This window comes from Aquila chrysaetos, chromosome 7 (genome assembly GCF_900496995.4).
Source record: "Aquila chrysaetos chrysaetos chromosome 7, bAquChr1.4, whole genome shotgun sequence".
Lineage (NCBI taxonomy): Eukaryota > Metazoa > Chordata > Aves > Accipitriformes > Accipitridae > Aquila > Aquila chrysaetos.
The window spans coordinates 27848138-27859715 of NC_044010.1; the positions used below are offsets into that span (position 1 = coordinate 27848138).

Below are 11578 nucleotides of genomic sequence, written 5' to 3' on the forward strand. Positions count from 1 at the left end.
ACAGTACTACAAACTTAGACTGATGGTTTAACATGTCACTCTCTAGCATAGATATCAACTCTTTTGGGGGGAATAACATTAGGAAAATGACTGAAAGAGAATGCTGTTGACTCTTCATAGTGAACAGCTCTCTTTTTGAGGAAAAGAATTCTTCCCCAAGGGGAAAAAAAAGCATTTCTTAATAAAATTGTTGATGATTAGTTACCTTTTTAATGAAGTTAAATATAATAAAACTCAAGACTAAGAAAAATGGCACTGCACATTCCTTGACGTTTTTAAAAAATGAAATTACATTCAAATATAACCTTCCCCAAACTACTCTAAGCTCTGCACTCCTATCCTACAAAGACGTTTTGGAAGCCTTCTGTAGACCTGGAGGTATGAATAATGCAGCAATTTTTATATACATAAAATATAAATGCAGCTGTATATTTTAAATTATTTGTATTCTTTTCAGAAGTGGCATTTCTGTTTATATGTTCTGAAAAGGACTTACCTCAGCTTTATGTGTTGAAGTAAATATGGGTCTCTGGTACCTTGTACACAATAAATGAAGGTTGAGAAATAAAATAAAAGCACAGCGATTTTGTTAGTTTGTAGAGCTTGCAAGATGTGCTGGTCTTGTTCATGACCTTGGGCTTTTCTGCATATGTTTAATTTAGAGAAACACTGGAACTTTTGGTTCTGTGTGTGCATGTAACCTTAATTTCATAACAAGCTGTAAAATGAAAAAACCCCTCATTGTAAGAAGCCTGATGGCCATATTTTTGCAAAATCCATCAAGTATTTCTTGCCAAGTTAAAATGTCAAATACTTTGCTGTGGTCTCACTCAAAATTCTTTCTGTAAGGTAATTAAGTTAGTGATTGCTATCCCTCTAGTGGAGAATTATGTCTTTTTTGTCACCTGACTACTGCTATACATGTTTTCTTGAAATATCTGCAGACAAAAAAGCATTCCGTCTTCCAACTAGAAAATGTATGAAAGATGTAGGGTTTTTGAACTGATTTTTTTTTTTTTTTTTTTTTTGGACTAAATGGACAAGTTGTGGAAGGTTCTTACTGTCTTGGGAGGGGGTTTACACATTGCTCCTTGGTGATAGATAACTAATGCTGAACAAATGAGCAATAGTTCATAAATTGTACGTGCTTTCAGAACAAGCCAATGAGACATAGACATTTGCTCTAAGCAAAGAGCAGAAACCTCTCTGTCTGTTCTCCCTTAAAGGTGATCTTCGAGGCCGAGCAGAGATGCTGAATACAGGAATCCGTATTAGAAATGTGACTAGAAAGGATTCTGGAACTTACCGCTGTGAAATCAGTGCAAAGAGTGAAGAGGGGCAACGCCTGGGAGAGGCTACTATTACTCTCACTGTATTGGGTACAAGCTTTATTACTTGGGCTTCTGTAAAGAAATTGAATGATGGCAAGGGGTGTTGAAAGTAGGGCTGTCCATATGGTGTGTGACTGCTGGGTTTTTAGGTCTTCTTTGGGCTGGGTTTATAAACACACGTGCATATGCACATTCTACAACATACTTCACAAAAGAGCTTTGCAAAATGCACACTTGCATTAGAAGGGAATATAACTAGGGTTTTGTTGATACAAATGTGGGTTTCAGTTCTCAAAACTTAGCAAGTATTGTTGATGTACGTGATAGTGAAATTTCCATTTCTAAAACTGAAGTCACTCAGTGACTGAGAGTCTGCATAAGCTGATCATGGTGTTTGGCACTGGAAAGTCAGCATCTGTCAACACTTATCAAATATTCCTAAGCAGCAGTTCATTCCAGTATGCTACAGTCTCCTCCTGTTTTTGGAAGGAGAAACTGCTGCAGTGTCTGTGCAATGCCAGCCAGCGAGCTAGCAATCTGTGGACTTCATTTACAGGAGAGATAGTGTTGGCTTGCGGGGGTGGTTGTTCTTTGTGGTTTTTTGTTTGGTTTCTTTCCCAGTTGGGGAAAGTAGGGAAAAGTGAATACTGAGCACACTCTTCTTACATTGTTCCTCATGTTTTTCCGAGTGGATGAGTGGTAGAGGTTGGTAGTTTTCTTCTTTTCTCTGTAAAGGGAGAAAAAATATTTTCTTTTTTAGTTTCTGTATTGTTTTTTTCTATACAAAAATAATTAATCTTTTAAAATTATAAATAAAGTCTCAAAGTTCTTCATAAAGGATGATAAATTTATGAACTTCTGATCAGCTCCAACAATGAGGTAATGCCACTTTTTCTTTCTTTCTTCCACTCTCTCAACAGCTTTCCTCTTTTAAATGCGGCTTCTGAATTTAAAGTTGAAATCTTAGAGCCTAAAGGAGAAGGCGCGTGTGTGTGTGTGTGTTGCTGTGCTGGTTTTGGCTGAGATAGAGTTACTTTTCTTCATAGTAGCTACCATGGGGCTATGTTCTGGATTTGTGCTGAAAACAGTGTTGATAATTCAGGGATGTTTTCATTATCGCTGAGCAGTGCTTACACAGTCAAGGCCTTTTCTGCTGTTCACCCCACCCCACCAGTGAGTAGGCTGGGGGTGAACAAGGAGTTGGGAGGGGATACTGCTGGGACAGGGATATTCCATACCATATGATGTCATGCTCAGCATATAAAGCTGGGGGAAGAAAAAGGAAGGGGGGACATTCGGAGTGATGGTGTTTTGTCTTCCCAAGTAACTGTTACATGTGATGGAGCCCTGCTTTCCTGGAGATGGCTGAACACCTGCCTGCCGATGGGAAGTGGTGAATGAATTCCTTGTTTTGCTTTGCTTGTGTGCGTGGCTTTTGCTTTACCTGTTGAACTGTCTTTATCTCAGCCCACAAGTTTTCTCACTTTTACCCTCCTGATTCTCTCCCCCATCCTGCTGCGGGGGAGTGAGCGAGCAGCTGTGTGGTGCTTAGCTGCCAGCTGGGGTTAAACCACGACAGTTGCTCACAAGTATTTTTAAAAGTTAATGTGAATTAGTATTTAACTTGGTTTTCTTTATTTTTGCTTTTTATTATAAAATCAGCCAAGAAAAACGTATGAATACTTGTTAGGGTGTCAGTTGTGCTTTTAATGTTCCATGCGTGCCTCTTCACCCTTAGTTTTTTTCTACATAGCTTCAAGGTACCAAAAAAAAAAAAAATTCAGTTCCTTTTCTGTTCACATTAATAAAAATCAGAAAAGAGACATTCATCTTCACGGCAGAAGGAATGATCAGGTCACCTGCATCTGTGTGTGGGAATGTTTGTTTTTAATTTAAACTGAAATTAAGTAGCCAATTGTTTTTGGTCCTGTCTAGTTTAGGCCCAGCCAGCAACTAAGCATCATGCGGCCACTCGCTCATTTCTCCTCCCCACCTCAGTGGGATGGGGAGGAGAATCAGGAGAAAAAGGTAAAAAACTCATGGGCTGAGATAAGGACAGTTTAATAGGACAACACAAGGAGAGAAGAAATAATAATAACAATAACACTAATAAAAGAATATACGAAGCGAGTGATCCACAGTGCAATTGCTCACCACCTGGAACCTGATGCCCAGCCTGTTCCAGAGACGCAGTCCTCCTCACCCACCCCCCCAGGTTATATACTGAGCATGACATCATATGGTATCGAATATCACCTTGGTTAATTCGGGTCAGCTATCCTGGTTGTGTCCCCTCCCAGCTTCTTGTGAAAATTATCCTAGCTGAACCCAGGACAGTCCTCAACCTGGGATTTACACAATGGTGGCCAGTCTTGGCAATTCTTTCTGACAATCATTTTTCAAAAACCAGTTGACTTATTTTAATACAAAAAATCTTCTTCCTCTTCCTCACTTCTGTTTTTAAATACTGGGACAGAGAAGGGGGGAATTGCTGGACTACAGATTCCCTGAGTTATCACTCCTCTGTCTGTGAGCAAAAGGCCCCATACAAGAAACGAGGTGAAACAGACTCTGAGGTTGGATGAGACTGTATGGATTGGAGACAGGATGAGACAGCGTGTGGTGGGGGAGGCTGGGAGCAAGCCTCTTATGTTTTTAACAACTCACAAACTTTACTGTGCTCTCCAGTGGCAGGACTCTGCCTTCAACACCTTCTCCAGCACCTCATTTCATTAACATGGTAATTTCTAAGCATGTACACAAGTGCTCCCCTCCTCACTAGTGACTGTCAAACTGCTGTCATATAGACAATACTGTTAAGACCATGTAACAAGTGCAATTTCATTGTCCAGTTGCTCCGACTACGCCGGTATGTGAGGTACCCAGCTCTGCAATGACTGGAACAGTAGTGGAACTGAGCTGTAAGGAGACTGAGGGGTCTCCTCCGTCTGAGTACCAGTGGTACAAGAACGGTGTTGCCTTACTGGAAAAGACAGGAACAGGCAGTGCTAGAGCAGCAAACATAACTTACACCATGAATAAAAAGTCTGGTACTCTGGTAAGTGTAATAACTAACTCTGTCATAATCAGCTATCACAAAGATGAAATTTACTGTTTAGTACAATGATGCACAGGGGTCTTAATCCAGAAATGCACAAGGTCTTTGTCGGAGATCAATGTCATGCTGAAGTACGTGCTAACAAACGTAGAAGGTGGTTTCTGCCTGAGACCAATGACAAGCCATAGACATTGAGTGATAAAAAGTGGGTGAGTTGCAAGGATGCAGTAATGATAAGTGAGCAGAATCTAGAATATACATGACAAATTTCACCTTGTCAGTTAGCTAACTAGTGCCAGGTGAGAATGATCTCTCAGTATATCAACAGAGTTATATTTGATAGTGCCTTAAAATCTGAAATAGTGACTTCACACACTTAAATGGGAGTGCAGCACTAAGGGCAGTAGAGAATCTGTGCAATCCAGTAGCATTTACAAGTTCCAGTCCAGTACTTGTGAAGTTAGTAGAAATGAGTCAAGGCTGTAAGTAAGCTTAGTGGTTTTTTGATTTAGTTGTAGTTTGTTTTGTGGGCTGGTTTTTTCCCCTCAGAAGTGGCTGGCTCTTTCTCATCCCTCCCCTGTTAGCTGATCCTTCTAAAAAAATTGATATGTACTACCTACGATGCATTGTCAAATGAGATATTTCAGAAGTAAAGAGTTGTTCTAGGAACACCCTACTCTTGTGCATAATCAAAGGTGAAAACTGAAATGTGACTAAGCATTCAGACGTGCTGTGGATCTTTCAGCACTGTGGAAATTAGGTGGACTACTCAAAATTACTAATCACTTCTGAAAATCTTAGTTTTAAAGTATGTGATATATTAAAGGGAAAAAAGTTAACAAGCCTAATGATAAAAAAAAATACAGAGAAACACTGAAATTGACATGAGGTCAATCTCTGTCCACCTCTTGCTTCCTTATTTTAATTTTTACAGTAATAGCATTTGATAAATAGTGCAGTTTAGCATTTCTCCATTGGAAGAAGAGAGAAAGTGCCATTTCTGTGGGCAGGGAGGGAAACCCACAAACTTTCTGTGGGAAATATTTTTAGTAGTACATGGGGGTGTTTTTCATTCTTTTTGTTGTTGATTTTTTGGTAAAATGAACAAAATGTTCTGATTTCAGGGATTCTGAAATTAGAACATGTCTAAGAAAATGCATTTTATTGGAAATTACTGATGCACTGAAAAAGAATCTTCTTGTAGATACACTCCTTCTAGTTTAAAATGTCCATCTAATAGACCCTCTTAGACCAGAAGTTGAAGTTAAGGACCAGGGAATGTGACGAGGGAGCTGAATTATGAGGTTGAACTGGACCAGAATTTCTAACTTGCTTTCAGGGTTTTTTTTTTGTTTGTTTAAAAAAACAACCAAACAAAAAAACCCTATTGACATGTCAAAATGTTTATCGTACAGGAAATTCTGATTTTTTTTGTATTCTGATAATGGTTTTGGACTCTTTCTTAACAGCTGTTTAACACAGTTACAAAGAATGACACTGGAGAGTATTTCTGTGAAGCCTCCAATGGGATTGGATTATCTCAGAAATGCTCAGTGAAGCGAATGCAAGTTGGTATGTGTCAAAGAAAATAGGTGCGGAAAACAGTCTTGCAATAGAAGCTAAGACCAGATTGAATTATATCTTTTTGTTTGATTATAGCATTTTGGGGGAGGAATAATAATGAGTTCCTTATATGTAGTTGCTGTGGCTACTTAAAGCATTCCTTTCTTACACCACAAACATGTTTCACTGCATTTCACAAAAAAGCAGCTCGTTTAGTACTTTAAAATTGTTGCAGTAGCCAGCCTTTAGGTTGCTAAACACTGAACTTCACAGAACAGCATTATCCATATGAGAGCCTTAATATTTCAGAATGCTTTTATGGAAGGTGTACAGGATAATGCACCAGTCCACTGGGTTATTTTTTTATGAAAAGCCTCCCTTTTGAGATGCATTCATGTGAGATCTTAATGTAACGGATCAGAATTTTAACTGAATGACTCATTTATACCTGCCAGAGTAACACTGAAGAAGTCAGTGTTTCTCAAAAAAAAAAAAAAAAAATATCCTGCTGCCTTTTTCTTTTCTACTTGCACAGTGTAGGTGGAGTGTAACATTGGTTAGCTAATAATGAATTTAGCAAAGGCTGGAGGGGCAGTCTGTAATAACAACCCAAAATGTATGAATGTTTGCAAAATACAAAACTAGCTCTGGCAGATGTGATAGGAAAGCAGATGGTAACAAATCCTAACAAATACTGCACAGAAGTTTATGTCCAAGTATTCCATAAAGCAATTGTCTGGTGCTTTCTTAGAACTTAGCTGAAAATCACTGTATCACGGCTTTTAATGCATTCCTGGTTGATTATGAGCAAGTGTTCCACAAGCTACCAAGACAGAATACCTCTGTTGTGGAAATACTCACCGAAGTCCTAAACTGCTGTCAACGAATGCACAAAACCTGATAGGTTTGGGGGTAAAATTCCCAACCGTGTATTAATGTATGCTTAACGTCAGGAACCAAATAAGTAATTGGACATATAACAAAAACTATGAAAATGTTTCCGCTTGTTGATGTTTTTGTTTTTCCTAAAATGGATGATTGTCTGCAGCTCTTGGTAATTATATCAGGAAGTGGGCATGGGCATCACCTTCAAAGTAAAAATGGCTAGATGTTTTGGTAGCCCAGTGTAGAGTTTAACTTCAGACATCTGGGCTAAAACATTTACTGGCCTTTATTGTGTTGATTTTTAAAAGCCTTGCTGTTAAAAAATAAAAAAGCATTGAATTTTAAATAACTCGCCTAAAGAGTTCTTCAGGACTGGGACCTGACATTGCCATCAGCTGTTTCAGTTATTTTAGGCAAAATAACTACATGAAAACACTTGTTTTAAGACTTCTAAAGATTTCAAGATATTTTCCCTTAGAGACATAGGACTTGAATAATACTTATTGGGGATAGGTATGAGGAGTATGTATTCCTTGATCCCTCTTCTTTCCTTACTTTTGACCCAAACTAAGCAGTTGAAGTGTGTCGAGCACTCCTGTTAATGTGGCTGTGATACAGTAGTGGTTTTGGACTGCTAATGTACATCTAAGTGTTACTAATTAACTTATGCAGCTTGGGCCAAAGACGCCCTATAGATACAAAAGGTGCCTGTAGTAATTAGGGAAAAAATCCAGCCAATGGAACTTTTTACAACTTACAACATTGGACTTATGTTTTGTAATTACAGATGACCTTAATGTAAGCGGTATCATTGCTGCTGTAGTATTTGTGGCTCTGGTAATGGCATTGTGTGGCCTTGGAGTATTTTATGCCCAAAAAAAGGGCTACTTTACAAGTAAGTAAAATAACATCACTCCTTCCTTGTGTCAAAAAAATGTCTGTACTTCTGCTGACTATAACGTTCTCCTTTTCATGAAGGCTCTAACTCCATGGTACTAAAGCTAAAGAGCATTACAACAGAAATTTTTTTGTGCAGACATTTTTATTCTGCCAACTTCTACTACAAAAGATAGTTCAAGAATGACATGGAGACGTTTGTGCAGTTGCATGAGGCTACCAAACAGCAGTCTAGGGAAAGCAGCGAGCCGAACCCTGGCTCCTGGAGCCGCTCTGCTCTCGTTTTGAGAGCGAATGGCAAAGAAAGGCAACATAAAAACAAGCCGTGCAAGTTCACTTGTAGGCTAAAAGGTCTGCGCGGCTGCGTTCTGATGAAGGGGAAACTAAATTAACTGGCTCCCTCTTCTGGGTCGTGGCGAAAGTGCACGTGGAGAAAGTTTGCTTTTAAGGATTGCTGCAAAAAGCTCGACACCAAGCAATCCTATCCGTAGCGATTACATTAGTGCCTTGTAGAGTTCAGCACAGCAAGAAGGTATGCTTGTCGGGGTCTGAGAAGGTCTGCTGCCTGAAAGTAACAGGCTAACGGAGCTGCTGTTAGAGTTCGTGTTCACTTGGAAGTTCATTTACGCTTGAAAGCAACCTAATCTTTTTTCTGTTTAAATTCAGTACACCAGAAAGAGACATTTAGTTTGGAAACTCCTTCTAGAAACTGAAGAGCTGAATAAGATCTGAATAACTATTTCAAAGAACTTTAAATCAGCTAAGGAAACTGTTCTTGTGCTAATTCTTTTTTTTTTTCCCTTTTTCAGAGCAAAGCTCTTCCCAGTAAGTATCTTGATGCAAGTAGTACACAAATCACTGCAAACTTCATTTACATTTCTGATTTAGTAACTGTGATGATTGTTTGAGGCCTTTCCCACACGATTCTTGTAGTGGCTTTTTTGAACACTGAAATAAACCTGATCCTACACACCAGCTGGTTCCCTTATTAGAACCATCATGCTGTTCAGAAAATGAATTAGGCGTTATTACTGTGATAAATGTGCAGAGATGTATCTTTTTATATAGTTATGGTTTACACCCCTAACTCAGCTACAGGCATGCATTTGTCTCCTCTTCAAACTAGACAAAAGATGATCAGAACCAAATTGACCTGTCCTCATATCCATGTCTACAGATTATTTCAGGAAATGGTTTATAAAAATATGACTGGTGGAAACTTTCTGAGGGCGTCTGGTCTACTCCTTTGATATGGATTTATTTCATGCACTTAAATTTCTTAATAGCAAGTCAGAATTCCTCAAGCTAATTTAGCGCTCCCCCACAAGGCTAAAATTGTATGCTTCATTGGAGGCTGGCCTCCAATTTTTTTTTTTTTCTTTTAGAAGTTTATCTTACCACTTACAGGTAATAGCAGGTAAAAAAAAAGAGAGTAATGTCCTAAAGAGAAATACAAATATTACTTTGAAATACTGTGTGATTTATACTGGCCATGAACTAGACAAAAAGCATAACTGGAAGATGTGAAAAGACAAGCTAGGGAAGGTAATCTGACAGTGGTTCATGAGATAATGACAGCTATCTAAAAGCATTCAATGGATTTGTTATTGTAACTTTTTTCTAAGAGGCAAATAAACCCTAAGGATTGCTCAAAATCTTGAAAATGCATTCATAAATAAGGTTCTCAAAGGGTTAAAACTAACACCAGAAAAGTCACAGTTTAACCTATGTTGCTTTCCTGTTCTGTTAACAGAAAGACCAACTATCGATCTACGAGTGAAAAGGCAAGTATTTTGCATTCAGCAGTGTTTAAGTAGTTTTATGACTTCAAAATTCCTTAGATCTGTGATGGTTTTGCACACACACAGCCCCCCACACCTGCCAAACCGTACATGCCACCAATACCTGGAGATACCTTATCTCTGTTTGCATTTATAGCTTCCTATTACTCAGTCTCAAGTGCCATGCAACTACAGCACCTTCCTCCGTATTTTCTATTTTCTTTACCACACTAACCAGATTTTTACCTGGTTGCCTTTAACCTAGTTCTTTCTACACTTCTCTGTTGTATTAGCTTCTTTCATTCTTTTTCTTTGCCATTTTCATGATTATGTTTCCTCTTATCAGATAAACTAAAGAGGCAACACCCTTACACTATTTGGCAATATCATCTCTATACTGTCTACTTAATGATGCCATTTCTTGGAAAGACTTCCACTCTGCCTTGCTTGTACATAGCAGTTAAACAAGGAAACAAATTCAGACACAGTCCAAGGCAGCAGTGAGAGAAAGATTGGGCCTTAATTCCTCTGAGATTAATGTGGGTCAGAAGGCTTGACTAAGTATGGAAGCTAAACTATTTTTTCCCCCCTTCCTCAGTGAGAGGGCTCAAGGGCTTTAACTGCACATACATTGCTCCAGCTTTTCAGATAGGAGCTCCAACTAAAGGTTCAACTAGCAGCAACTTAATTTCACTATCTACAGTTTAAGGCTACATTAGTAACCTTAAAAGTTCACTGAATGCCACCCATTTCTTTAATCAGAACATACTAAATAACATAAGGTTATTCCTTCACCTCATACGTATGTAAGAAACTTACTGAGGCCAACTACCTGGTTGCTCTGAGTGGGAAGGAACGAACTTTGAAAAGCTGTGTTATCTGTTTGTCGATATTAATGCACTTATGAATCAGATGCTCAACAGAGCTGTTTGATACTAGTATTTTTTAATATGTTATTACTCCTATTCTGGGTAGCATGCATTCTGCAGACTTCCCTGTCCAGAAAAGAGTAAACATTAATTAACAGTGCTTCAGGCATGCTTGTTTTCAATCTCCATGCCTTAGTTTCTTCTGAAATGTACACTACTTGTTAATCTGGTTAAAATCTTTGAACCATTACTTATATAACCCTGTTTGCTTCATTTAGGATTTCAAGCATACCAAGTCCTTTGTTATTTAGAAGATTTCAGCCTCTGTGAGGGACATCAAATGACTACTTGTTATACAAAAGTATCAAAGGGATCTTTTGACCTCTGCTCTGTAAATATTGTTTCCATGTACTACATGCTGAAAATAGAAACTGCGAATGTTTAGATCTAGTTAACCTAACTGTCTGCGATTGCTTTTTAAAAAAACAAAACCCCAAAAAACTTAACTTAAAGGTAGAACTAAATTGAATATACAAGTCAACTTGTGTGAAGACTTCTCATTTTGTTCATGTATACATGCAGCAATACAGGATTCACTCTTGCAACTTGGAAGAATCTATTCAAATAACTTTCATAGATGACCTTGCTACCACTACTTCTACTACTTGTGTCTCCACCATTGTCAAGGACTCAAACTCTCCTGCAATTCTGACTTAGTACCTTGCCATTATATTAGATTTGCTAAAGCCATCTATAAGTGCATAAGTAGTTGTGCAGACTTAAACTCACCATCCTGACAGAGTAAAGCTTCCTGTAACTGGGGCTCAAGCAGTGTTTTATTGTCTAATGTAAAATGCCTACAGCTTCTCTTCCACAAGTCTCTCCCTCTCACTTTCTGTAGACTGCCTATGTAATTTCATTCTGAAGAAAAATCATGCCAGTACAACTCAAGCTGTAGTATTTGGACCCTAACTGTTGAAGTGTCACAAATAAATAGTTCCTCAGAACCTGAAGTGTTTGTGTCAGTAGTTCAGTTACTGAAATTTAAATGTCACAGCCTCATTAACAGGTTTCAGTTGTTTCTGTAAGAGTAACACTTCATCACTTGCGTGTTCACTGATGCAGTGTAAAATTAGTATATTTGTGCCTATGCTTTTGGCTGTGCAGATCCAGCACTACTATAGGGCTTTGCTA

At 38.5% G+C, this 11578-nt stretch overlaps 1 protein-coding gene across 5 annotated transcripts in view; it reads left to right on the top strand.

Moving 5' to 3' along the window:
- Window positions 1-11397, top strand: part of JAM2 (junctional adhesion molecule 2) — a 40257-nt gene extending 28860 nt beyond the window's left edge. For 3 of the 5 annotated variants that reach the window (XM_030021130.1, XM_030021134.1, XM_030021131.2), the window contains exons 4-8: window positions 1227-1379; window positions 4184-4389; window positions 5859-5961; window positions 7625-7732; window positions 9488-11397. In XM_030021130.1, coding sequence (XP_029876990.1) covers window positions 1227-1379; window positions 4184-4389; window positions 5859-5961; window positions 7625-7732; window positions 9488-9672 — 755 coding nt within the window. In that variant the 3' untranslated portion in view covers window positions 9673-11397. Of the gene's footprint in view, window positions 1-1226; window positions 1380-4183; window positions 4390-5858; window positions 5962-7624; window positions 7733-8543; window positions 8560-9487 lie in introns of all 5 variants that reach the window. The other 2 variants (XM_030021133.1, XM_030021132.1) reach the window with 2 other exon arrangements.
- Window positions 11398-11578: the final 181 nt, after the last annotated feature.